The sequence below is a fragment of the Hypomesus nipponensis genome, chromosome 28 (assembly GCF_054491055.1).
Source record: "Hypomesus nipponensis isolate SF chromosome 28, ASM5449105v1, whole genome shotgun sequence".
Classification (NCBI taxonomy): Eukaryota; Metazoa; Chordata; class Actinopteri; order Osmeriformes; family Osmeridae; genus Hypomesus; species Hypomesus nipponensis.
Genome location: NC_140388.1, coordinates 4,276,395 through 4,303,328, shown reverse-complemented (window position 1 = coordinate 4,303,328; position 26,934 = coordinate 4,276,395). Strand labels below are relative to the sequence as shown.

General features: G+C 40.1%; 3 protein-coding genes across 21 annotated transcripts; 1 reads left to right on the top strand and 2 right to left on the bottom strand.

Moving 5' to 3' along the window:
• The first annotated feature begins 1,308 nt into the window (after nucleotides 1-1,308).
• On the top strand, nucleotides 1,309-8,874 carry tmem150aa (transmembrane protein 150Aa). 3 transcript variants are annotated; one of them, XM_084694394.1, is made up of 9 exons: nucleotides 1,309-1,508; nucleotides 2,460-2,526; nucleotides 3,022-3,272; nucleotides 3,404-3,451; nucleotides 3,599-3,685; nucleotides 4,315-4,382; nucleotides 4,943-5,070; nucleotides 5,265-5,442; nucleotides 6,825-8,874. In XM_084694394.1, exons 3-9 carry the CDS (start codon nucleotides 3,208-3,210, stop codon nucleotides 7,124-7,126), a joined length of 876 nt encoding a protein of 291 aa, XP_084550520.1. In that variant the 5' UTR covers nucleotides 1,309-1,508; nucleotides 2,460-2,526; nucleotides 3,022-3,207; the 3' UTR covers nucleotides 7,127-8,874. The 3 variants fall into 3 exon arrangements, with proteins under 3 accessions (XP_084550520.1, XP_084550519.1, XP_084550518.1); XM_084694393.1 differs by having other exon boundaries at nucleotides 3,019-3,272; XM_084694392.1 differs by lacking the exon at nucleotides 2,460-2,526.
• Nucleotides 8,875-9,449: 575 nt separating this feature from the next.
• On the bottom strand, nucleotides 9,450-21,026 carry rnf181 (ring finger protein 181). Of its 16 annotated transcripts, XR_014750992.1 has the most exons (9): nucleotides 20,690-21,007; nucleotides 20,303-20,393; nucleotides 20,043-20,185; nucleotides 19,808-19,923; nucleotides 19,483-19,557; nucleotides 15,257-15,428; nucleotides 15,105-15,164; nucleotides 14,743-14,830; nucleotides 14,386-14,541 (listed from the first exon to the last, which is right to left on the bottom strand). XR_014750992.1 is itself a non-coding variant. In XM_084694396.1 (7 exons), exons 2-6 carry the CDS (start codon nucleotides 20,386-20,388, stop codon nucleotides 10,663-10,665), a joined length of 495 nt encoding a protein of 164 aa, XP_084550522.1. In that variant the 5' UTR covers nucleotides 20,389-20,393; nucleotides 20,690-21,026; the 3' UTR covers nucleotides 9,450-10,510; nucleotides 10,632-10,662. The 16 variants fall into 16 exon arrangements, 5 of the variants coding, with proteins under 5 accessions (XP_084550522.1, XP_084550521.1, XP_084550523.1 ...); XR_014750991.1 differs by having other exon boundaries at nucleotides 15,084-15,428; nucleotides 20,303-20,425; nucleotides 20,690-21,024; XR_014750997.1 differs by lacking the exon at nucleotides 15,257-15,428 and having other exon boundaries at nucleotides 20,690-21,016.
• A 2,296-nt stretch (nucleotides 21,027-23,322) lies between these two features.
• vamp5 (vesicle-associated membrane protein 5) lies at nucleotides 23,323-26,807 on the bottom strand. 2 transcript variants are annotated; one of them, XM_084694301.1, is made up of 4 exons: nucleotides 26,599-26,807; nucleotides 24,990-25,133; nucleotides 24,369-24,452; nucleotides 23,323-24,087 (listed from the first exon to the last, which is right to left on the bottom strand). In XM_084694301.1, exons 1-4 carry the CDS (start codon nucleotides 26,599-26,601, stop codon nucleotides 24,004-24,006), a joined length of 315 nt encoding a protein of 104 aa, XP_084550427.1. In that variant the 5' UTR covers nucleotides 26,602-26,807; the 3' UTR covers nucleotides 23,323-24,003. The 2 variants fall into 2 exon arrangements, with proteins under 2 accessions (XP_084550427.1, XP_084550426.1); XM_084694300.1 differs by having other exon boundaries at nucleotides 23,323-24,452.
• Nucleotides 26,808-26,934: the final 127 nt, after the last annotated feature.

The following is a 26,934-nucleotide window of genomic DNA, read 5'->3' as shown; positions in this document are numbered from 1 at the left end:
TAACACTGGATTGTTATTTTGATTGTAGAGAACCCTCGTAACAGCTACGATCCATTGTCATCGGGAAATGCAGCCCTGGAGTCCCACATTACTGAGTCTCAAATTCTGTCTCAAAGTCTCAAACCTATGGAATGCCGTGTTAGTCAAAATTAAATAAATAGATAAATACACAAATAAATACATGAATATGGTTATGAAATAAACCCTGAAATTAAAAAAATGCCAATAAATATATATAGCATCATATAATTATGTAGCTGAATCCATTTACCTACATCAATAAATAAATACATTTACTTATTTCAAAATGATGTTTTTGTAAAGACAACATTTATTTATTTAATGGGACTTTTATTTCCTTATGCCACATATATATCTCAACGCCGCATTTATTTCTGTGCTATAATCCAACATGCAAGCAAGAGGGGCGTGGTTATCTTCAGACCAAAGCAGCTGCACAAGATTGAAGGCAGACAGGGACACCTTCAAGAGATGATGGAAGACATAAGTAGTGTTAAAGATGGCAGTAGTAGTACGAAATTGATCAGCATGGCTTGTCAGAGGATATCATTTTGGCATCCTTAAAGATTTTGTAGAGGTACTTGGGCGGATTACTGCTCTACAGAACATAGACATTGATCACAAAGTCTTAAATAGTTTGGGACTTATCGAGCACCACCGTGTGCGTGTGCAAGATGTACAGGTAGTATGTTGGATTGGAACTAAATATAGCACAGAAATAAATGTGGTGTTCGGAAATATATGTGGCGTTAGGAAATAAAAGTCTCAAAAAATACATTAATGTGTTATTAGGAAATAAAAGTCCCATTAAATACATTTCAAAAATGTCATTTTGAAATAAGTAAATGCATTTATTTATTGATGTAAGTAAATGGATTCAGCTATGTAATTATATCATGCTATATTTGTATTGTATGTATATATATATATATATATATATATATGTATTGCCATAGTTGTGCTATTTCAAGGTTTATTTCAAAACCATATTTATTTCTGTATTTCTATATTTTTATTTTTATTTTTGACTAACACAGCCTTGCATACAAACCTAAGTGTTCGCCAAAAACACGTTTTCCCTTCCTTTATCATCCATTTGTACTTTTCTTCGTATAGGATATCTACCTAAGAAAGCCAAGCCATGACTGATATTATTTTAAATGATAGGTACCTAAACAGGTCCAGTAGCTATGAAGTTTTGTATAGTTAGTCAAATTATATTTTAATTAATCTGCCTTGGAACAAAAACTTTTCATTGGTCGGTTTGGGCTTCAGTCGCTCTGACCCAGCTTTGACTGGCTGGGTGATGTAGTATTTAGTAAGAACGTAATCTATCGATGCAACGCTAGTATTCCCACAAATAAACTACAAGTACAGTGCTAACGCATGAGTGGCTAGCAAAACTGTGTGGGGCCTGAACGAAAGGGTAGTTTTAAAGGGAAATCAAGGTTGTTGAGGTTCGTGAGGCTGGTGCATCAGGATTAGGGGTACGTAAAAAAGTGATGAAAGTCTTACTTGTTTCAAATAGGTTTCATATAAACGTTTAACTGGCATGTGATGTATCCACAGCTGTCATGCGGCTGGGTGTCAAAGCCAGACAGATGGGTAGCCTTTCCATCTCTTTTGTTCGTTTGCATCAATTGGCTAGCTAACATTAGCTTGTTGAAAGGGGAGACTAACTAGCCTAGCTCTTAACTAGTTAAAACCATTAACGTAGCCCGCCTGTAGCCATACTAAGTATAAACAACTGGTATGCCTAGTTTAGCGTTAGTTAGCTAATAACACATTTACTGCAGCAGTTAAGATGGTCAACAGAGCTAGCTACAGTACCCACGTTGAATGTAGTTCAGCTAGCTAGCTGGATTGCTAGATGCATATGGCTGCGTTTTCATACGGTTTATGATGATCTAACTGGACAAAAGCGTTATCATTACTTTCAGCTAACGTTAGTTAGCTAGAGCTAGCTAAATACCTAACAAGCCAGCGGAACCAACACGGCAGCTGTGTAAACAAGGCTCAGTTTGTGACAGACTGGATTTCAATTTGAATGGAGTCAGTCAGCTAGTCCCCACGACCACTGCTGTTAGCCTAGTCTAGTGTATGCTGTTAAGGGAAAAACGCTAATTAGTAATGTTCATCTGAGTGTTGACTCGGCCGTCTAGGTAGGGAATGACACAAACTAATAGATTGTAGGCTAACTACTGTGGCGTAAAGGCAGTTTGGTTTATGGATCATTACAGTATGTCTAGTTTGTTTAGACTTTACTTTAAATCTATTGAAACCCAATCAGTCAATCAATATTGTGACAGGTATTTAAGTAATGTTTTCCACATTGAAACGTGAAACATTTACATCAAGGGTAGTTTAGCGGTGTATTAAGTGTGACTGAGTTATTTCCACAAAATCACGGTCACTTCTCTATTTCTCACGTTTTCCAGGGAAATAGTCACAACACTTACAAAAGGGGAACATATCCCTGCAATGTTCCCTGGCTAGTTAAACTAGGTAAGCCTTTTGGTTATTTGTCAATTGGCTTTTATAATAATTTCAATTATGTGTGAAACGTTCCTCCAGGACCATGGAGCTATATAAAACAACACAGAACTACATGAGACTACACAGAACTAAATAAGACCCTCACATTTCACATATTTTTTACATAAAGTGCACATGCAAACATGTGCAACAGGACAATAAGCCTCACTGGACAATAACAGCACCTTTTAATTGGAGCTTACTGTGTTCTTTTCATGAAATGGTCAGTCTCTGTTCACTGTAATCCCTTTGACTGAAGGTCAAATGTAACTGCACACTTTGTTAAATGATATGCCTCATGTCGCCTCAGTGCTATTGTGGCATGAAAAGTATCTCAGCCCACATATAGCCTACAGACTGTCAATACTTCGGAACACAACATACTAATGACTTTCTCTCTTTTTCTGTCTCGTGTCCTGTCTCCACCTCACCTCTCCGCCCGGGTTTTCCTCTCTACCCAAGCAGCCAGTTTGCGGTGCTTGCTGCAGCTGAAGCCTTGCGCCACCCTCCCCGTCCTCCTCTCATGCCCCCCCCTTGTGTGTGTCCCTGCCTGGTAGTGTCCCCCACCTAGCCCCCCTGTTGTCTTGCTTCTCCCGCCTGGAGCCCTCCTCTCCCTCATGCTTTGGATAACGCCAGCACACTGCCAGCCCAATGACTGCCTGGATTGTCCTGCCTGTCAGCCTCTCTGCCTTCTCCATCACTGGAATATGGATAGTGTGAGTATGCAAACTGTCATCTAAACAGCATGTCCATTGAGATACTGGGAAAGGATTTCAGGACCTTACAGACTGTTCTGCAGTGGGGTGTTGAGGGACAGAGAATTGACTTGTTCTTTTGAACTTGACAGCTATGCCATGGCTGTTATGAACCATCATGTTTGTCCTGTTGAGAACTGGTAAGGGCTGTCAGATAAAACATTTCATGAGAAATATTCATTGAGTATTTAGTTTGCCGGAAACCAACCACCTATAAATCAACTGGGTTTTTCTGGTATTTCGATTTTTTAGGTGCAAAGTTGATGTATTTTCTGTGTTGTGTGCAGGTCTTACAATGTGACATGCACAGAGGAGATACCTCGACCAGGCTTCCCAAAGACATGCTGCACAATACAGGATATCCCCCTTATCAGGTCACCTTCCACTCCACCTCCCTGTCTCTCTACCTCTGTCTTCACAAACGTCTGTCTACTCATCTGCAACACAGGGAGTGATTGTGCCACAGTGAATTAGCATTTGATGTTGCAGAGCCACTGGAATCGTTAACCCACATGCGGCATGAACTGCTAATGTTAAAATCTGCAAGGGTGGGGGGGTCAAAATGCTATTGTGTGTTACTGTATGCATTGTAAGATGCGACAGCATCTATCATTCATACAATGAGTAGGTGTCTTGACAAATAGTGCAGTTTTAGAAATGCGTCAAGAGATTCTGAGAGCATTAAAAAAACATCGGCATTGTGTTTTTAATGTCATTAACAGGATATCTCTGCCAATGTCAAAACCTGTCGTTGTATTGACTGAAATGCCTGTGGTTTCTTGTTACATTTACATTTAGTCATTTAGCAGACGCTTATCCAGAGCGACTTACAGTAAGTACAGGGACATCCCCCCCGAGGCAAGTAGGGTGAAGTCGGCGGGCAATCGATCCGGCAACCTTCTGATTACTAGCCCTACTCCCTCACCGCTCAGCCATCTGACTCCCATCTGTTGTTTCATTCCTTGATCCTGTGTCTCTCTCTCTCTCTCGTGTTGCCCTGCAGTAAGTGTGGCTCCTTCCCACCAGAGAGCTGCCTGTTCAGCTTGATTGGGAACGTCGGAGCCTTCATGGGTAAGGCCTTCATCATTCCTCACACCGCCCCTCAGTGACGACACTGAGGCGTGGCCTGACAGGGTTTTCCACTGGCTCGTTTGTTCGACAATGAACCGAGACCTTGTGTCGAGTGATTGAGAAAGTTCAGGTGGTGGTGGCACAACCGGTATAGTACGTTTTGGCTTTTCCTTGAGATGTTCCTGTTGGGTCTTCTCATTTCCTGGATTCCAGAGAATCTTAAATTCTGTTTGTATGTAGGATACTGTTATGAAGTAGTGGCGCTTAGCTAGCCACTGGCCAGCAGACAAGGTCCACGAGTGGTAAAGTACCACGAGGGCTTTAAATAGCCTGGGCTTCGGTTTCTTATCAATAATGAATGTGGCCTTTCCTCCACTCCCTTCCTCCTACGACCTTCCTCCTTTTCTGTCTGTCTTATTCATCCCCACATCTTCACCCCTTTTCTCCTATGGTCGTGTTCATTCCATCTCTCTTCTCCCATCCTGTCTCTCTCCCTCCCATTCTCCATCCCCCCTTCCCTCCCTTTCTCCCTATCCTTGTATCTCTCTCTCTCTCTATAGTGGTGATGGTGTGCCTTCTGCGCTATGCCCAGGTGATAGAGCACAGCCACGGCAGCTGGGTCAACACTAGTGCCCTAGTGTCTGGCTGCACCAACGCTGTGGGACTGGTAATGGTGGGAAACTTCCAGGTAACTTTTTGCTTCTTCGGACACCTACTCCTGTATGTGGGTCAGGCCCAAACATGCCCTGAAGCTATGCGTACCCCTGTACAGTAATCGCTACAACTCGCATACTTCTCAAATTCACCCTGGTATTCCCGTCTCCTGTGCCAGCTCCTCCTGAAGCTGTATGTACCGTTTTGCGTGTCTGTCTTCCTGGGCAGGTGGACCATGCCAAGTCCCTCCACTACGTGGGAGCGGGCGTGGCCTTCCCCGCGGGGCTTCTCTTTGTGTGCCTGCAGTGCGTGCTCACCTACCGCGTGGCCGTCACCGCCCTCGACTACTGGATGGCCCACGTGCGTGTGGCGCTGGCCGCCGGGGCGCTGGTCTCCCTCGTCCTCAGTATCCTCACCACGACGACCTGAGGGGGGTTCATGAGAGGGAGACAGGGACAGCCCCCCCTCCCTGAGGTCAAAGTCACTAGGTTATTGTGGCTTCAGTTGTTCTGGAAAGGGGACTGATGTGACATGCGTTGTGTGTGTGTGTGTAGTACAACTAGACTTGTTGAGTGTTGCCTCCTCTGCTGTGAATGCCCAGCCACCCATCTGGGGAGGCGAAATTGCTTTCAGATGGAGTATAGTGATGAGTTGCAGAATTCCTACAGATACAGGAGGAGGAGGGGGGGGTCTGTAAAGGAAGGGTAGACCATAGAAATGAGGGGAGGTGTAGAAACTGGAATAAGGTTCTTGGGGTCTGAGTTAAGTGACATTTTTCAGGATTTAGTTCAAGTCTGTCGCTTATTGAAAATTGTAATGGTTGAACGTCACATGATTGTAGTTATAAAGTCAACATTTTAACTACGGTGCTCAGTGAGGCAATGATTGTCATCATTTTCATGATACTGTAATGGATTTTTCTGAAGGATATTTCTCCTGGCGGTACAAATTCTCTTTAGAAGTTAGCATAATCTGAACCATGTGTTAGTGTTTTTTCTGCCCATCTTGAATCCATAAGGCATGCAAATACTCAAGTCTTTCCATCGATTTCAATAGAAGAGAAATATGTGTCTACAGATCGTTTCTTATTTCTTTCCAGCTGACAGGCTGCTGGTGAAGATGACAACTATTTTAGAGGCCAGCTAATGGTTTCAGCTACTGCTGTTTAAACTAGCTAGATTTATTAGTAGGCTCTGACAAGGCTTAACTTATTCACATTAGTAATACTGGAAGTTGGTATTTGTTCAAACATGCACCCATTAGGGAAGAAATGAGAAAGATGCATGGAGGCAGTGAGAATTTGTACTTGCAGATTTAGGCATGTAAATGATTGGTTGAAAAGGAAAACATAAATACTCAGATTTAGGTTGACTTCCTGAACAGAAACAACTATTTAGTCTGGTCTCTTCAGAGATTGTTGTAATCATGTCGTAAAACTTACGTCGTTATAATTTAGTCTTGAAATAAAAGGTTGTCAGAGAAACAGAGTCAAAGCTGGTGTTGACAAAATGAACACTTGTCTGGGTGGATCATTAATAAGATGAGTTTGTTTGTAGTCAGCCCTTCGGAGATATGGCTGATCCTGTAGTTGGAAGGGAATGAGGCCAGAGAAACAGATGTTTTCTCATTTCAGCCTGGCTGAACAAAGCACATCCGAACGTTACTGATTAAGCGTGCTCACCTCAGATGTGTAAAAACTTCTCATTCTGTCACAATCGACTATGCAGCCCGTAAACGCATGGAGTCTGGTGCTCCTTCACGCTGGGTTCCTTAACTCTGCCTTCTCAGGTGGCATCTTCTTCATCCATGAGAGCTTCGTGCTCCAGCATGCTGCAGCCATCTGTGAGTGGGTCTTCACCGTGGACATTCTGGTCTTCTACGGCACCTTCACCTATGAGTTTGGCACGGTTACCAACGACACTATGATGGCGGGCCTGCAGCAGCTTCACCACCACGGCTCGGGGGTCATGATGGGCCCGGGGTCCATGGCGGGGACCCTAGGCGGGGGTTCCAAAGGCCTCAAGTCCCCTGGAGGCAGCAGCACATCCACCCATCTTAACTGCACCCCGGAGAGCATAGCCATGTTGTAGCTCCTTCCAAGGGGAAACCACCGAGAGCAGCAGCTCTCATTCCAGAGTTACTAAGTAACAGGCGTTGTGGGGGGAGGGGTCCAGATGGCATAGGAAGATACGAGAAGTGGATATCTAAGGTTGACACACTAGGGTTATGTGTCTGTATTGCTATATTGGTTTTTATGTCGTTGCAAGCCGTCCGGTAGTCCACTACAGTCAAGTCTCCTTCCCGTATCGTAGGAACACTTTAACGAAGGCTGAATGTGCAGAAGGGGGAGTATCGGTGCTTCGAATGTTTTTTAAGACTGCTGTTGGCACACATGGCCTTCGGTAATCTTCCATTTACTGAAAATAGGAGATGTTTGTCTCATCACTGAGGCTACGGGAGCCCGCCAGTGTTCTCTAATGCATATGGAAGGACGAACAAGGGTCTCTTGTCAAACCACAAATAATGTTTTGATTTCTGCCACATTTTACACTAACTTTCTCTACTGGGTGCTGGGTGTGGCCCGCCCTCTCATGCCGTTTTGATGCGCCTGTCTGCACGCCACACCACCGAGAGAATACGTTCTTTCAAGCGACTTGGTCTGAGTTGGGTTTTGTGTGTACTCAGCCAATGTTAAAGCATTGTTAATATAAACTATTGAATGTTTGAGAAGTGATACCATAGATAGAAGTATACTGTTATGTATCTGAAAAGGTCTTGTCCGTTCACCTTTTCTTTATCAATCAAGTATGAATGACCTGATTTGGGAAATCCTTGTTAATTTACAAGAAAACTGACGTTTATTTGTGCAAAATCCCTGCCCAAATAACTGCCTTTTGAGGGCAATTGATACGAGTTTGTGTTGAAAGTATAATCTCTGTATTTTAGCCATTACATACATATACTCTTGAGAACATATTATACATTGTAGTTATCTCTGCATTTATTAAGTTGCTTCCTTCAGTGCCATCTGCTGCCACAGGTTACATTTCAGTTTGTGTCGTTTTTGGTTAGTTACAAGTTTTTGTTGGTGCAATAGCTGCCATTTCTTGGGCAGCATACACTCCACAGTGGTGGGAGTTATGCCTGCGCCTTACCAAGGTGTGTTTGAAAAGTGCTTTTTGATGCTGGCGTGGAACACAGGCTTTTGTTTACTAGAACCGTTTAGACAGTATGGGCCTCCCGTAGACGGGGGGTGGGGTCTGTGGTATTGATTCCAGGCTGGTCCATTGGAAGCCTTATTAGAACATCACAGGCAATGTTATCTCGTCAACAGAATCCTACAGTACAGTCTGTCGATATGTGTTTTAGCGAGACACTTGATGTTTGCATCGAGACTAAATTTAAAGAGGATGCAAAGGAGACCTTGTGCCATTAACCTGATGTTCTGAACCTGTTGAAATCTATTTGTTGCAAAGATGTGTGATCTGTAAACAAATGAATGATAAATGAAAAAGTATTTTGCATTGCCAAATATCTAAACAACAGTATGGTTCAAAACACAACAAGCAAGTTACTGACTACCAAATATTCCTAGGTCACAGAATATAACTAAACTGTAGTACCACTTAGAGGTGAATGCTTGTCGTTGTGTGTATGGATTCAGTTGAGCTGCTTGAACGCTGTGCTCCCATTGGCTCTCGTCTGTAAGCTCTTAGATCAGTGACCTTCAGAGGTACCTAATGGCAGAACCATCATCGCAGCTTTACACCATATGATGTCATTGTTGATTCTTTTTATTCTGTTCAACCACTGGATGGTTTATAAGCCACCAAAACATGTTTTGTTTAGTCAGCTACCTCCACGTTTGAATGAATTTTAAGTAGTTCCGTGCAGACGTGGGAATGGAATTTCCGATGACTTTTGCCAAAAAAAGACTGGAATCCACTCGAGAATTTAAACGTTTTCTCTTTCCATACAACAGAAAAGCCCTGAGAGAAAAAGCAATCTGTATTTGGGTTGTTTCACATGCTAAAACCATGTGGGTCAGATAGCTCCATTGAGTTATTTTGGTTTTTGTTGCCATCATAGGTCAGACAATGTTTTCTTTATTTTTTTCTCTCAAAGAACCATATTTAAAAAAAATGTCACGTTACTGTAAGGTAGTATCAAGGTTAGAGACTTCAACCGGCAGCTTCCATGAAAAATGTACACGGGGTTAAGACTACTGTTCTCATGGTCAACAGGCAAAAGATGGCATTTCCAAGTGTTTTTGTTCCAGAATCCTGCACTTATTTCAAATTGTGTAGTTACTGTATGTCTGGATACACGAGAGTGAGAGAATACCCGTTTCTGAGGAGAGCCTGTATGTTGGAAAATGTCTTGAATTATTGAAATACGCAAACAGACAAAATGTCTAGAAAGGTGTTGTGCTAATTTTTAATCTTTGACAAATGTAAAATATGTATTTTACTCAATTTCCTCAAATGGGTATGCCAATGACATACAGTAAAAAAGGCAATGCAGAGAATATTTTTAGTTTTCTTTTATAAATTCCGTATGTAAATATGTATGATTTGTCTATCATTTAGTTATTTTCTTTTGTCAGAGATTTATATTCAAATATGAAATTAAATTGATGAACTATAAGCAAATGAATTGTTCTTTGAACTGAATGTGAATCTTTGACAGGTCAAGGCAGATTGGAATATGAAATGAGCACAGCTGTTTGGAATATGTGATGGCAAAGCAGACTTAAGAATCGCATGAAACACAAACTAGTCCCTTTATACAGGACATCCTAAACCCATCTAAACTGTGCACAACACACCTGTTTTACCTTCCCTTTCCTGGAAAATACAACAGGCTTCATTGCATACCGTTCCTTTTAATGTTTGAAGAAATGGAAAACTGCATTTTTGCTAAATGTCTTAAGCTTTGATACAAACCCCTGGTGTGCGTTTTTACAGTACTCAAAATAACTGCTGCTTTGGTCTCATTTGATAAACAGATCTGACTTTCCTTTAACCACCTTAAAGGATTTATATACCAAAGCAGCTATCAATGCCACAGCTACTTACTGTCTTAGGTAAGGGATGGGGAAAGAAGTCAAGGGTTCACCTACAGCAGTTTCATAATAGTTTTTGGTCATTATATTGCATCATGAGGGGAAGGGGTAACATGCCAATTTAAGGCAAAGACAATCAAGTTCATATCAGCTGAGAGCTCACTTCACTATGATAGTGACCATACATAATTTAAAACGCTATGACAAGAGATGCTTTTCCAATGGACTGCATATAAAGCACATATTTACAGACATAAAAACCGCACACAGCACACACTCTTCATTATTTTCGGCCTATATGTGGCCCTCTGATAGATATGTGACAGACTCATTCTGGTGCATGTCCTCATCATGTGTACATGGCTCCATGTAGATCCTCCAGTCTGTGCTCTCGCTGTTTCCTCCTTTCCTAGAAGACACACGCAAACACTGTTTAGTAGTGGTGGGACGCATGGCACTGACTGATGCTTGTGTCGCACAACCAATACGCACAGTTTCAAAAACGTGTTTTGGAGCTTGTATCAAATTACGGTAACCACGTGATCGATGACGTTCAATGCTTCAAACGTCACAAACTGGCTCGAAGTTTTGGCGCTCTTCTGAACCAGTGCCATAGGGGGAACGAAGCCACCGCTTCTTGTTGAAGACAAATCACACATTGCCAGAGAAGCAGACAGTTATTAGCAAAAGAGCAGATATTATATGGCTACTATTGGAGGGAGGAAGGAAGCAGTCAAGAGTATGGGAACATTGTGATGTTATCCCCCAATAACTTCAACATGATTGTGGTGCGTGACGTGAGCATAAGCAAACATTAACATTTAGTAACACCTCAAACCAACATGACTCCAGGCACCGCTCGAGTTTGTTCCATTTGTCATTATTATTTAGACTAATCTGTATTGTAATAATTATAAATCCGGTCACTTATGAAAATGACGTCATCATATTTAGTGTTTTGTTATTTTGTTGAAATGAAACGTAACATGATAGGACTAAGGTACTCTATAAAGTGCCCCTAAAACAAATGTTAATGATTCGTCAACATTGTCAACAGTAATAATAATTACTAATAATAAAGTCCCCCCAATTCACAACAGGCTTGCATATCACAAATGTTAAGAATAAGAAAAAAAATCTGTGTAATCAAGTTTAATTGATATAAAGAACGTCCACCGCATCATCAAGGATTTTGGTGGTGTATCTGGTTAAAGCAATGTTCGCTAACGTCTTGGTAGCGCAGGCCTAAAGATCTCAAGTTTGCATCCCAGTGCGGGGAACCTTAACATTTACTGTGAGAAAATTACACAATTCTAACAGCCCACAGATGTATCACAATATTTTAATGTGTGATCACTAATCAGATTAATATGAACACATGTAGCCTTAATTAAAAAATGTAATAACGTGGGTAGGCTACCGTCGGAGAAAGGGGCGGGGCAGAGGGGCGTCACATGCCCCCCACTTGATCAGTCTAGGCTGAGATAATTATATTTCAAAGACATGTTTGCTGTAGTAAACCAATATGATAGTGAAACCAAAGTTCTTCTGTGCAGTTTTCAAAAGTAAATACTACCAGGTCCGTTAAATATCTTAAAAAATGAGTGCTACAAAATAGAATAGGCGTATGTCATTGCGCTGTTGGGCCGAAACATTGAACCTCCATATTTTGTCATTGTTTTATCAAATGTATGCTATTGGTCATCCTTATCCTTTGGCTCCTCAAACTGTCAGTCAAACCTCATAACTCAATACCTCCCGCCTCCATTTAGATTGAACTGCGCACAGGTTGGAGAGATCTCTGCTTTATTGTGATGCAAGGGAAAATAAAGAACTGACATTTGTGCAGGGGCGGTTTTAGCTAATTGGAGGCCCTGGGCAAAGAACAATTTTGAGGCCCCCCCATAAGCTGCCCCCCCCCCCCCCCCCCCCCCCCCAACGATGTCAAGAAGAGCAGTGGTAAAATACAAGTTATGAAAAGGGACCGTGTCCGTGTCTGATTGTCCACACGATCATATACAATTAAATCTAAAACAAACTTACAAAGAGCTCAGTTACACTACTAACGTTGAATTAGTAATGTTGTTAGCGCAACTAGCGTTATTTTGCCCGCTAGCCTGTAACATTTCACTGGGTCTTGCAGCAGTTTAATTAACTGAAATTATTATGAAATGTTATGTTCTAGTAGCCATTTGCCTACTTTAGCAAGTCATTGTATTTCCAAGCCCTGGTCGTGTAATTGAGACGACACAGTAAATAATTCCTCTTTCAAGTAATAAGCCCCAGTTCAAGTGTTGAGCATGAAATTAGCTGTACGATCTGTAGAGATCTTGAGACGGTGAAGAAGCCACTTTTTTGTGCTAAAACCGGACTATAAGCCACTTTGAAATATAAGCTGCACTAGCACAAAACTGTAAAAAAAAAAAAAAAGCCACAGTACAAGCCACAGCTTATTTTCCGTAAAATACGGTAGTTGGTGTTGAAGTGTCTGTTTGTCTGCTGCTGCTAGCAATAGCTAACTTGGCCCAGCAGCACTTGAAATATTATCAGAAATGTCTTCGTCTTCCACGGACGCATTCTTTGATTGGAAAAACTGCGTTAGCTTTGGTAATTTCTAGGGCTGTGCCCGACTAAGATTTTCTTTGGTCGACCAAGACTCGACAAAAACGACTGAAAATCGACTAATCGATCTTTGAAACGCTTAAAAAAAAAATGCATACATACATTTTTGCAATCTGACTCGATGGCTGCTGGACATTGCAGATCCAGCTGCTAATAGCCTACTAATAATAAGACTCGTATCAAATGTCCTGTTGTAACCAAATGTCGATGGTATTTAGTATCTATTACAATGTACTACAAATTAAAAATATTGTTTCACATGCAAATCATCAGAGCGTGTCATTCAATTTGGATGTGATTCTTATAATAGGCATATTCATTTTTCAACCCAGGGCGTTAGCATGAGCGAAGTAGGGCTAGACCAACTTACGTTTTTCAGGTGGTAGGCTACATCATATTCAACGTCGAACTATGAAAAATAAACCGTTGTTGGCAGGGTTTACATTCAACGTTTTTCGAGTCACCCGTTACTTTGTAAATGTAAATGTACTTTACAACCCTTGTGTTATCTTTGGGTCATTCTGACCAATCAGTCATTGTGACCCACCGTCGTTTGCGACAACTTTACCGCATACAAAAACAAAGTGAAGCATTTTCTTTTAACCGTTGGGCTGTCTGAGACCCCCAACATTGCGAAGGTGAAAAGAAAATTATTTTTATTTGCTTTTGTATTGGGTAAAATTGGGTAAACACAACGATGGTTCGTTATGAACCTTTGGGTCATGTGACCCAAAGGCAGCACAAGGGTTAATGAAATGCTGCCATACCACAGATTTATTTGCCATTTTTACTAATAACACCGACAAAGCAGGCTATGGCAGAGTTTGTAGTTCTGTACAGTAACACATTTTCTTTTAAATTATATATTTTTAGAGTTTGATTATTTGTCTTAAATAACATAATCTACAATTTCTGTAGAACATTTAGTTAATTCAGCAATGATGACACAAGCGGGAATCAGATCTCACACTGCCATATGGCAGCTCGACTAAAAAAATCTTTGTCAACCAAGAGCATATCGACCAGAAAATCGACTAGTCGACTAAATGGGCACAGCCCTAGTAATTTCTCCCTTGAATTGTCATTCGTTTGCAATGACAAGTGATTCATTTTAATTATAAAAAAACAACGAGGCCCCCCTGGTGGGCGAGGCCCTGAGCAACTGCCGGACAACTGCACCGCCCGTATTCACGTAAGTACAGCGTTTTATTTACTCAAGAAACACTGTCCACAAACGATAACGTTTTTGTATTTGAAGATTTGCGTCAAATCTTCCACCCCCCCCCCGACAGTGATATGTAAATGTCTTGTTTTATCATCACCAAAAACATTGTACTTATTGTGTTCCTACTTGACTTTAGCTCAAGTTTCACATTAAATTTGAGCTATTTTTAATATAGTGTAATATCTAGATTTTTTTGAAGCAATGCATGTTCGTGCAATTTTATTATATTTGTATATACTGGTGTGCCGTGGGATTTTTTTTTAAAGGTTGGGAAAGACTGAATTACATAAACCGTGGCAAAAGACATATGGAGGTGTAAATTGCAAATGTTTATACAACCAAATGTAATTTCTATATCAAGATAATAGGCATATAGACAACATTTTAGCTTTAGAAAATACATTATTTTGTGACTTGACTAAGTAACGTTAACTGAGAAAAATGCATTATTATTTATTCAGGGATCGACAGACAGATACAGGCAATATGACCAATGAAAAATGTCTTCAATTTGAAGGACAAAACGGAGATATAGGAGGCAGAAAGGCATGACGACAGGGATGAGAGGAAGGAGCAGCAGTCCACTGACTTTCCTGCAAATCAAGGAATGTGTATTACATGCAGAGACCAGAGGGAGGTGGAAACTAATACACAGCATACTAGGAGGTTTAACTATATCGAATATATTACCACAATGTAGCCACCATATTCTTTGATATCTAGGAATAACTACTGTGTATTAACCTGGTCATTAATTTTGGTATTAAATATATATATTTTTATTATATATTTACCTGCATTAAGACATTTTGAACGACTGTCTTTTCCTAGGAACTTTACTTTGTGGCCACACCTGGAGAGGATGAGGTCCCATCATCTGCACTTTAGCATTCAGCAAGTAAAGGTATATCTAGTTCATGTTATTGCTAAATCATAAGCAACTAATACTTAAATATAATGTTTGCTTAAACACAAGACCAAGCAAAATATATATTTGCCTAAATAGAGCTGCACAACATTTTTTGGTTGACAATAATAACTAAGTAAAAAAAGTAAAACGATATCTTCAGCTTACTACATTTAACTTAGTGATGCTAGTATTTTTGTAAAACCCTCAAATAAAATCAACATCTACTTAGAATGGTGTAGAATTTACTGGCGTAAATTATCTGCGTTAGATTCGATTCGATACTTCCCGATCCAATCGGGACATCCCCTAAAAAATACAGACAAAAAAAAGTTATAATAAACTCTTATCTAACTTTTTGATTCCATGATGTTCCATGATTGAGTGATCAGACACTTCACCTGGTTGTGACCAGTCAGATCATGAAGATGTGGATGAAGAGGATCCAGCATGTTGTACTCCATATTGCAGTGGCAGTGCATGCAGAAGAGGCTCCACATTGTTCACACACCACACCGTCCCAACCACAAGGATTTTAACCTTTAGTCTTACATGAAGGTTGATAACAAAAGCCTGAACAAACAAATAATGACCAAGTGTATGACTATACTATGAGACACAGATGTAGTTCCAAAAATGTTTAAGAATGTTTAAATGATAAAGAATTGAGCATTAATATAAAATTAACAACCCTGTATCACTAGTTGTTTTTAAAGCTGAATCTCTGTTACCCTCATATATATATCCAAGTGTGGCATATGGGCCAAAACAGCCACAAATTAGGGTATTTCCTTGAAATGCGCAGGGCAACAGGAAGAGGGCCTTCAACGAGAGTTGGTGTTTCACAGCACAAATGGATTGAATATTCACAAAGTGCATATTCTGCATTTGTTTTGCATGTAGACACTTTTCCTTCCATAATTATACTCAAACACCATTCACATCAAAAGGAGGATACTCCTATTGGAAGAAGGCACTGTATAAGGATGGGGTGTAGGTTGCATGAGAAATCTGAAGGTAATGTAAATGCCATGTTTGCCTGGGGTGAACATAAGAACATTCTGAGAAATGTCTGTGCAAGATGCCTTAGACATGCCATATATGCCTTAGCATATGAAAAAGGTAGAAGAAAACCACACCTATAATAAAACTGTTGCTGAAGTGCTGCTTCTTACAGCCATGCAAACAATTTTACAAAGGGGACACATTGAGACAGATGGATCACAAAACAAAGCGTCCACTGCAATGCCCCTTGCCTCAACCTTGTTATTGTTGATGCAGTGCAAGCAGTCCCTGAGGCTGATTGTTTTTTTTTTCATTGCTGCAGAAATTGTATGTGTATATGTCAGGCTCTAATGTTCACCAGAAATGTCTCTCAGTTCAAAAAGACCCAGACCCAGAGAGCTACAGAAACTCAGTGATACCAGGTGGATACCCAGGGATGTAAAAACCTCATGGACAGACTACCAGCTGAACTAGGTGTACTTCATGAGATAGAAGTGGAGAACAGTGCGGAAAGATCTGTGGAGGCACAAGGCCTACTTCCTCAAATAGGCCTCACATTTATTGGAACACTTGCAGTATTTAGAAAGATTCTTGGGGACATCAAGTTGCTCTCTGACATGCTTCGAGTGCCATCACTTGATTTAGCTAGGGCCGTGGACCTGATCCAGGTACTACAGGACCCTTTACAGGGATACAGAGAGGAATCTTATTTTGATGAGCTTTGGCAACACTGTGGACATAGCAAAGCAGTAGAATATTACAGTTGAGGCTGTTGAGAAACGTTTGCAAAGAGGGAGCCTAAGGCCGAATCCCAATACTCTGTGTTACCCCTACCTCTAGACCTTCGTTTTGTGCGTTCTTGTGAGAGTGAGTGGTGTCCCAATACTCCTTTTGAGCGAGGGGCAGGGATAAGACGTAGGGGTATACACCCCTTAAAACCAGGTAAGGTCGGGAGCTTACTTGAAACCTAGGGGTCTGTGAATACTGCGGTACCTGCAACAATGGCAGACAGATCGTCCCGAGTGCCATAAATTGAATATTTTCGGCTTAAATAACTGATAAAAAAAATTATGACAGTCTTCTTTTGTGCTCCACACAATCCTGTACATATGTATCTGCAACCATGTTCTTAATTGAAACATTTTTTTAAATCGCTAGTTTGCTGCGCTAACGTTCCATTGCTGATTTGCACAACAGTCCTGCATTTCTCTAATTAGGCTTGAATGGACTCCATGCATGTCTACAGTTTTAACTAAACTCCATCAGCAGCGAATTTCAAACGTATTTCATTTGATATCAGTGCATAACACTACTTGTTTTGGAGACATCGATATACGTAACCGCAACCAAGTGGTGTCTCATTTCATAGGGCTATGTAGCCCTTACCCCTCAGTTTCGAGACATAAGGGCTAGGGGTAAAACAGAGTATTGGGATTCGGCCTAAGACTTGGGGGATTTCTTGTAGAGTCCACTATAGGACAACGTAGGTGCAAGGAAGCGGACAAAGATACATTTAGGAAGGGTGTATTTTACCCTATTTTGGATCACCTAAATGCAGAGATGAAGAGGTGTTTCAGCAAAACCAACTGAGATATGAGGGCTATACAAGCACTGAACCCCAAAATAGCTTTTTGTCAGAGGAAATGATTTTAGGTTTGGCATGCCTGTATGAATGTGATCTTGAGGATCTCAAACATGAGCTGCATCAGGCATGGAAGGTTGTCCAGAGAAAAGCACAATATGGGAATGGTCCAGTGTTGTTGAGTTTACCACTTTTCTCCAACCTTACATAGAAGTGTTTTATCAGCTTTTCTGCTTGTGTTGAATAGCTGTAGCCTTGCCCGTTAGCAGTGCCAGTTGCGAGCGCAGTTTCTCGTCTCTCTGCGCTTTTCTCTGCGCTTTATAAAAAAATATTTGTGCACCATAAGTGATGAGAGGCTGAGCAACATTGGAGTACTGAGCATTGAGGGAAGAGCAAGATCATTGAACAAGGATGATTTTGTTGGACGCTTTGCCCTCCATCCCAGCAACATGCGTATCCATCTTTTATAATTTTTTGCTGTGGATGTTAAATTTGTAGTGTCAAACTTATTGACTGACAACATAAAAAAAGTTATTGGCACTGATGTCACTTAAACGTTGGTTTCTTACAACTTCTAAACAATGTGTCTGCCATACTGTTCATCTTTAATATAATACAAATATGGCAGACTTTTAAAAACTGCTTGCCATTCAATTCAAAAATACTTAATTGGTCCATGTTTGAATCTGTGTGTGTAATATAAATATGATATGAATAAACACTGCTACAGCTTCTTGCTGAACTAAAAAGCCACTTTCTACTGTTGTCAATGAAGTTACTGTATCTTGTTTACAACTACATACATGCATGATGATTCTTGCTTGCATTGCATTTACCACAGGCCATGTGCTTTTACAACTGTTGAATTATTTCATATTACATTTAAAATTATTTTGAATTCCTTTTCACACAGAATAATATGTTTTGTTATCAATAATATACAGTATTATTACCACCGATGTGGGACTATTTATGCTGGTTCACTGTTTATATGTATTTTAATGGGCCACCTCATTCTGAGTCTGTGCCCCAGCCTGGCCCCCCCATGAAAAATTGTCTAGACCCGCCCCCGGTTGGAGACAACCACTACTCCTCATTCAGCCAGTTTAAACGGCTGCTATATTCTTTAGCTAACCACTAGATGTCACTGTTCATTTTCAATGCGCCGAAAGTTCAGCTCTTTGGGCCAGCACAATCAGTTGTTGTGCCATCAGATGCACGGCTGCCATGAAAGGCACCCGCTCGCAGGAGCATGCGAAAACCACAAAACACAAGTTAAGGATTTCGTCTTGTTCATGTGTTTTAATATTAAACAAAGTTTAATAACACTATTGCAAGTCACTACTTATGACTTCTGTCTAAAAATTGTGTTTAAAATTTTAAATTGATGCATTATTGTTTTGGCATAAATCATTGTTAGGCTGGGTTATTTAAATCAAAAATAATACTTTTGTGGAACAAAGGGTTCCTTTCTATTTGGGGATTACCTACATGAGTGAGTTTGGTGAATGTGTGCATTACACAAGATGGGGCTAATTGTATGTGTAACCACAGTAAGTTTCAGGCATGCAACACTTTTCTAGTCAGAGTTAGCAGGGGGTGCATTTCGTGGCAAGAAGGAATAAAACAACCCTGCCATGAAATGCACCCCCCTCTATTGTCTGTTATGTATATCCCAGCATCAAATGATTCTCACTGTTCACTGAGGGGACTAATATGACATAACAAACAAAAAAATATGTGAAACTGAGAAATGTAGGTACCAAATGTAGGTCTCCCCTCCGTTTGGTTGCAATATAAAGAAGAAATCCTTTACTTTCTGATTAGAGTAGTTTGCGCACGCTCCCACAAAGGGGTGCTTTACATGGCAGCCATGCATCTGATGACAACACCAGAAGAAACCACCAAAACTTCACAAGGCATTGATCGCCCAATCCTACTGTTTAGTAGATGGCTTGGGTCGGCCATGCATCATATCTCCACCGCCTCGATGAATAAGTTACGATATTACGTAGACTTTGATAAGCTGCTTTTTTCTACCTTGTCCTTCTTGTGCTCTTCATATTCTGGGTTGTCAGTTGGTAGCTCGAGGCGGCAGAGTGGACACGAGTTTGTCTGTGGAGATCACAAGCAGCGAATCCTGTTTTTAGCTAACTGTCTGGCATCACATAACAATGGTATATTCACATCAGCCAAATGGATACGGTACATCAATTCATTACCATGTCATCTCATGAAGTAAAAGCATGGCCAAGCTAAGAAAATCTATTAATTTATGTTTGATACACAGTCTTGTTCCGCCATGAAAACCTGATGGGAATACATCAGGAAAGGTCCAAGAGAATGCTAATATTTTGAGGTTTACCTTGCCTAACCAAGGCAGTATGCAGCCTGAGTGGAATAGGTGTTTGCAGGGCATCTCACGCACGGTTTCCTGCTCCTCAAACTCCAGCAGGCACACAGGGCACTTCAGTCCTTTGTCTGGGGAATGGAGATTTAGATGCAAACCCAGTAGTCACACCATACACATGATCGAACAGTTCAATATTGAACCATCCCAGAACTAAAAGAGTCCAAAAGTCCCTTTTGGACTTGATTACCGGCTTGCTCTGGGGAGATGATGACGGCCGGTAGCGTCTGAACAGCTGTTTTGGCAGCTGGGGGAGGAAGACGCTCGTCCCAATCTGATATGTCAAATGTTCCGGAGTCAATGTCCATCAGAGACATTGACTGCATCAGGGACCTTTTCAGAGAAGAACAATTACTTTATGTTTGGTCGATCAGAATCGATGGCATCTATCAAAAATGTATGTCAACTTCAGAATCATGTCTGACTTTGGTTAGACACCCTAACCCTCACCTGGCCAGTTCTAGTAGTGCATTCTGACGATACTGTTCTTCAGGATTCGTTGGTTCACAGTCGTGTTCATCAAAGTACGAAGCCATCCTCACTTGTTATCAGAAATTGGTAAATTTTGAATAGCTGTACCGGCAGAAGAAAATAGCGAGTTGGCTCGCTACTTACTAGTAGCTGCCATACTACTCTAGCTCGCCACATACATATCTAGCTAGCTACTAGTAACTTGCTACGTTGGCTATCGTTAGCTTTCATTTGTTTCAAGAGTTCAGTTAAAGCATTTGTCCCGTGATATCGCTAAATACGACACATATTACATACCTGAAATAGCACACGAATTTATGATTATATTAACAAACCTAAGCTAAAGTATAACAAAAGTTGACTCACCTTATCTGTTTCAACATGACGTTAGCATATAGTTAGCTGGCTAGTTCTCCATCATTCTACCGGGTATGACGATGCCAAATCATACAGACGTCCCATACTTCGGACCAATTACAATTCACGCTGTACAGTGCGTAAACAAGCGGCTATAACGTAAAAGTAATGTTTGTTTTCAGCATTTATTCAGGGGTGCAAACTCGTCACCTTTCGGCGAAATTCGCCGTTATTGATCCAAAATAGGTCATTTGTGTGATTCGTGTAGATCTGCAATACAAATATTTGTATACTGGTCTGCGGTAGCAAGCTGTCATGAATATGTTTTCAAGCTTGTTGTTTGTCAACAATGTCAACATGACAGGCACGCTTTTTATTTCGAGTCTTCGGGTCTGTAACTCCCAGAGCCCCAGACATGACATCCGAAATTCGTGGTCACGAAATGCTAATTCTTTATCCCCAAATTAGCGAATTTGGGGATAACGACCTAGCCTACCTTTATTGCGGGCAGTTCAGTTATGTGTGGGGCACATAGGCTACCCAGCGCAAGCTAAAGGTGCAGTCATGGACAGAGATTACTTGATTGTATTGTATTTTAGGCTCGTGAATGACCGTGGTAAAGTTGGTTTGAAGTTCGATATTTAACAGATATTCGGACGCCCAGTAGGCTATTGGGTTATTTTAACCGGTGTTAGCACCGCTACGACCGCCGCTTGGCCAATGTTTTCGGCTGCCTAAACAACGCATATGTTTAGGGACCATCAACAAATTACAATTTTCAAAAGTCAATAGCTTCTCAACAACATGAACTAATAGTGTCAAAATAATGTTAAACTGTTTAAGATGTATGCATTCATGCTGCAAAGCCTTTATTTTATAAATTCATTAAGTTATTAATAAGTAATTATTTATCCAAAATAAACCTTAAAACTTCAATAGCTTTTTGGTCATGTGACTTATAATCCTCAAATTCATTTCAGTGTTCACTGACTATGCATGTATTATTAACTACTTACTAACCGAGAGTGAGGTCATGCCGGGAAATATCAAACTGAGGCTGGAACGGCAAAGCCGAGGTTTGATATTTCCCGGCATGACCTCACTCTCGGTTAGTAAGTAGTTTATTATATGGCATTTTTTGCATCTTTTCATTTTGTAAACGAAAATAAATGGTACCTCTAAGCTAATTGTAGCTAGCTCTCAAGTCTTCTCAAGCTGTGTTTCATGTGTTGCCTAGCAACTCATTACTTTTGATAGAAAGCGGACAACATGGTTCTGCTAAAATGGCTTTAATTTCAACACAAAATAACGACACAAGTGATTAAAAGGTCTAGTCTTCATCCTAATTTTCGATGACAAATCTTTTCAGCATCATCTGGATAGTAAAACTCAGCAGCTGACTCGTCGCTCATTTTGAAGATGACGTCAGAGGGCAATAAGAAGCCGTATTGACCGCTGAGGAGGGCAATACGCGTCTGGCATGACTACCCATTAGCCAATCAGAAAGCTCGTACCGTCGTTGCCATATAATAAATATATATTTTAAAAAATGTATGAGTATGCCCTGGACCCCCAAGGGGGTTCGGATCCTTGTTACCTTTTTCATCCCTGATGAGTTTGCACCCCTGATTTATTCTGGCATTGTTCAACTGTTAAAGAATTTTGGCAAAATCTTTGTAAGTGTGTTACTGAGAATATTGCGGTTGATTTTCTGTTTGTTTTGGAAAGATGTACTGTTTGGGCTAGCAGACGGTTCAAGGGAAAACATCTGTGTATACACTTGAAACTAGAAGTTTACATACACTGTACAAAAAGACCCATTACACCTTTTTTTCTCACTGTCTGAAGTTAAATCAGACTAAACCTGTCCTGTTTCAGGTCCGTTAGGATTACCAAAATTATTTAACTTGCTAAATGTCACAATAATGAGAAAGAGAATATTTTAGAGAATTTTTCATCCTAAAGGACCTGAAGCAGGAGAAGTTTAGTCTGATTTAACTTCAGACAGTTTGAAAAAAAGTGTAATGTATCTTTTTGTACAGTGTATGTAAACTTCAGGTTTCAACTGTATAAAATTAATCTTGTTATTATTATGTGCAAATATCATATTCACAAATGCAAATTCATGGGGAAAAAACATGCTATATTCCTTTGAATGGAGAGCTCAGACAGTATATTCTTTCAATAAAAAAATTATCTTAAACAAAAGGCAATTAAAACAGTAACAATCTGTACTAATTTAAATATATTTATATAAACTTTAATTCCCCTAGTGTTAATTTAGGTTAATTTAATTTATATTGGTACATGTATACTCTCAACAAAAAAAGTATTTTTTAAATAAAAAGTTTATTTTATTTTATTTACTCTGTGTCTCTTGTAAATGAAATTGTATTTGACATTGTTGAAATTGCTAATAAAAAATAAATAAAAAATATATTTGTTTTCAGTTCAACCCTAGAAGTAAGTAAGACTTTATTTATATGGCACTTTTCATACAAGAATTGCAGCTCAAAGTGCTAGTATGTTGATAATTTAATCATTGGGGTGTTTCAGTTTCATTCTTTTAACTGTAGCTCAAGTATATCTCACATAGTATATGTTTGTGTGGGTGAGCGTGTTTGTGGGAGAAAAAACTGTCATTTTATTTCACTATCATTTATTCTGAAATGTTTGAGTACACAATGTACACAATCAAGTATTCATCTTCTGAACAGCTTATTGCATTGACGTGAATAAATGCACCAAATTGTATTAAACTGGTAAAGTGGCAGTTAATCAAATGTTTTATGCACAAAAACCTTACACCCATGGACTAATCTATTTGTAGGCATAACCTTCTAGGCTAGGCTAATATGAGGAAAGGAACAAGACACCTTATAAAAAAATCCCTATCTAAAAGGACACAAGAATTAAATCACGTTTAGACTCAGCAGCACATTTGACGCTATGGCTAATTTACTTACTGAAAAATAAATACATAGGCTACACTGCATAATGACAGAACCACACTAGCATAACAACTTATCAAGACAAATCAATATTTTCTTATGTCCAATGAGTGAAGTTGTTAACCCAACCACAAAGGCAGAAAAGGATACGTGGTTGTCATGACTGTTCATATATCACCCTTACTATGCATTTAAAGATGTGTGGATGTTGGCATACTTCAAATATTACTAGTTTATCAGAGATATCCATATGAAGCTTTATAATTTCTCATTACAGATCACAGAGAGTTTATGCAATAGCCATATCTGTGGTGCTGGCGGACCTTTTCTGAGTTGTGACCAGCGAATACTGACTAGGGCCAGCAGAAGACGCTACCGTTGAACAAGAGAAAGCAGCCGAGCTAGTGGTGGTACCATGTCAGGATGTGCACAGGAAGCATACAGCTCAGAACACCTCTAAACAAAAAATAGATAACAAACTGTCGTTTGAAATGTTTTTGCCTCAAACAATATCATGCAGGAAATCCTAGAAAAGAAAAGGTTTGTCCAATTGTTGCAATCTGACTTCCATCCATGTAGACCACCTGTGAGTTCCACCTGGGCTTGCTTGACCTGATTTAGCTAGGTGGCTCAGTGGTCGTAGAAGGATGATTGTCTTTGCTTGTGGTGCTGTTTTCTGAGCCTGACAAACAATATGCAATAATCCCAATTACAGCGACAAGAACAATCCCCCCTACCATTGCCATAACCACCTTCATCTTCATGTTCTCCCATCGCTCCTGGTTCTTTACTTTCGTTGTAGTCTTTTCAAAATTCTTACTCTGAAAACATAATTGCAGACGGTTAATGCAAAGTTTGTTAATACAGACCATGTTGTTTATCCCAGTAACCCACTCAAACAGGAAGTCCTTCGTTTACTGTGGACGATCATTCATCTCAACAATAGGAAATGCCTAGATAAAAATATCCCCATAAACTGCAATCAGGATGTAAAATGTGCATTCTTTCCTTTCCAACTCCACCTAGGGTGTATTTATAGATACCAATATGACATTTCCTGGTTATTCCTTGCATTCCTTTGGACCCTGGGCATTACTTCCAGGAGATACTAATAAAGAGCTTCTGTGTCTTCTTACCTTTGCTCCTAAAATATAAAGATGTGCTGTGATTCAATGACTCCTACAGCCATGACAGACAACTTTGAGCAATACTACTGGCTATGGTAGCTTCACATTAGCAGTTTCCATTGGCAACATCTATATCAATTGTGTCAAGTGTATTGTGGCCTTTATTGTGTTAAATAAAGCCCTAGTGTGGCTCTTTAATTTATTTGATTTCATTTCCTGTTTTCCATTCACCTTTGCCAGTAATGAGTCAGCCCTGTTCTCCAACTCCCCCAGCTTCCCAGACCTCTCATCAGCCTTGTTGAGGTTATCAAGCATAATGACCTTCACCTCCTCCACCTTCTCCTGAGTCTTCTGCAGACGGCTCATGCCATTCTCCTAAGAGATGCCACCGGGAAAGTCAAAACAGAAAACATGTTAAAAACTAAAATGTATAAACAAATGTTTTGACATTTGATGATTTCTATGATGCTGCTGTATTAATAACAAACAGTAACACCTGCTGTAATATATAATCTGTGGTTCTGCACACTTGTTCACAACGGGGCACCTTCTCCACAACCAAAGTGTAGCACACACCAGGTGCAGTGTGTCAACACAGCAGCATGTCAACATTAGCTTCAGTGTGCTGAATGTGTAGTGCTCAACAAGGGGTGCTATATCTGAATGATTACAGATGTCATATTACTGATCAACTTGTAATCTATTTCTGGGGAAGGCATTTTAGCACACACATGAAATGAAGACAATTGAGGAACACAACAGCCCACAGAAATATTTATTTAACGCCACAGCACCGGCAACACATTGCAGAAAAAAGACGAAATGTCAACAAGCTATTTTGAAGTGCAATAATAGGTTCTAGTAAGTATGATTTGTGTCCTGACAGGTTCTGTGATCTCTGGCCTCGGTGTCAGATGAGGAAGCCAGCCCTGGAGAACTCAAAGCTGAGATGCTGAGTACCTTAGCCTGACAGGAAACCACGAGGGTGAACTCAACAAGTGCAATCTCACCACTGTTAGTGATCTCACTCTTCATATATGATTAAGTATAGTATAACAGTTATCACTTAAGTTCTTAAGACGCATAGTTTTGTATTTATCATGTCGAGTTTGGAATAGAATAGCACAAATTAGGCCGTAGCCTACTCAGCGGAAATTAGGTTAGACTAGGCCTCTGACAAGGAAACAATTTTGATTTGTCCCACCACTTAAGTCCTAATGCTGAACAATAGTCTGTGTTTAAAATTCAACCAGCAGCGATCATTCATGCTCCCCTCCTTGCCTGCTTCCTTCCTCCCATCTCTCTCACTGTGGCCCAGATAAGTGTGTCTGGCTTTAGAGGGGGAAACAACTCCTTTATTCAGTTGACGTATTATTTCTCTATTCCAAAAAAATGGACAAAAGCTGAGGGCCAATAGCCTTGCCAGATAAAATGTAATAATAATCACTTTTATGGGTATAAAGAAACACTTTTTACAACTGGCACAGTTGTTCCTATTAACATTTTGAGATTTATTTTTGCTATTCTCTCATAATTGAAAAGCACGAGTTGAGTTATTTTATCCAACAATCATTTAAAAAAATTTTTTTACATTTGATATTTATATACACACAAACCGCATACAAAACACAACTAGTTACGGTCTTACTATGTCCCTTAGATATATATATATATATATATATATATATATATATATATATATATATATATATACATTTTACACACACACACACACAAAATACACGTACTTTATTGCACATACTATAGAGGTAACGGGCGATACAGACGATCAAAGATTTAACGGTATTCAAATTTCGTAGTCATGAACATTTTTACTTACCATTTCAAACACGTCACTAACTCTCAAGTTAGTCACCGAATCCAATGCATTTGAACTTTAAGTGTGTCGTTGGGTAACCTTGCTCCTAATTCACTTGCTTTAATCTTGGTTTCACTTCAAATTTGTTCTCTAGGTCGCTGCTCTCAATCTTTCGTTTCCTTCTCCCAACTCACACTTTCGCTCTGGTCTCTGCGGATCCGGTGTCGTGATTTAGGCAGGCCAAGGCCCAAATGAGGTGACGTCGCAACTGATGCCCATACCCCCACACAACTCACAGTAGTTAAACTTTCGGCATGGTGACAAAATACATGCTGCCATTTAGTATTAAGTTCTTAA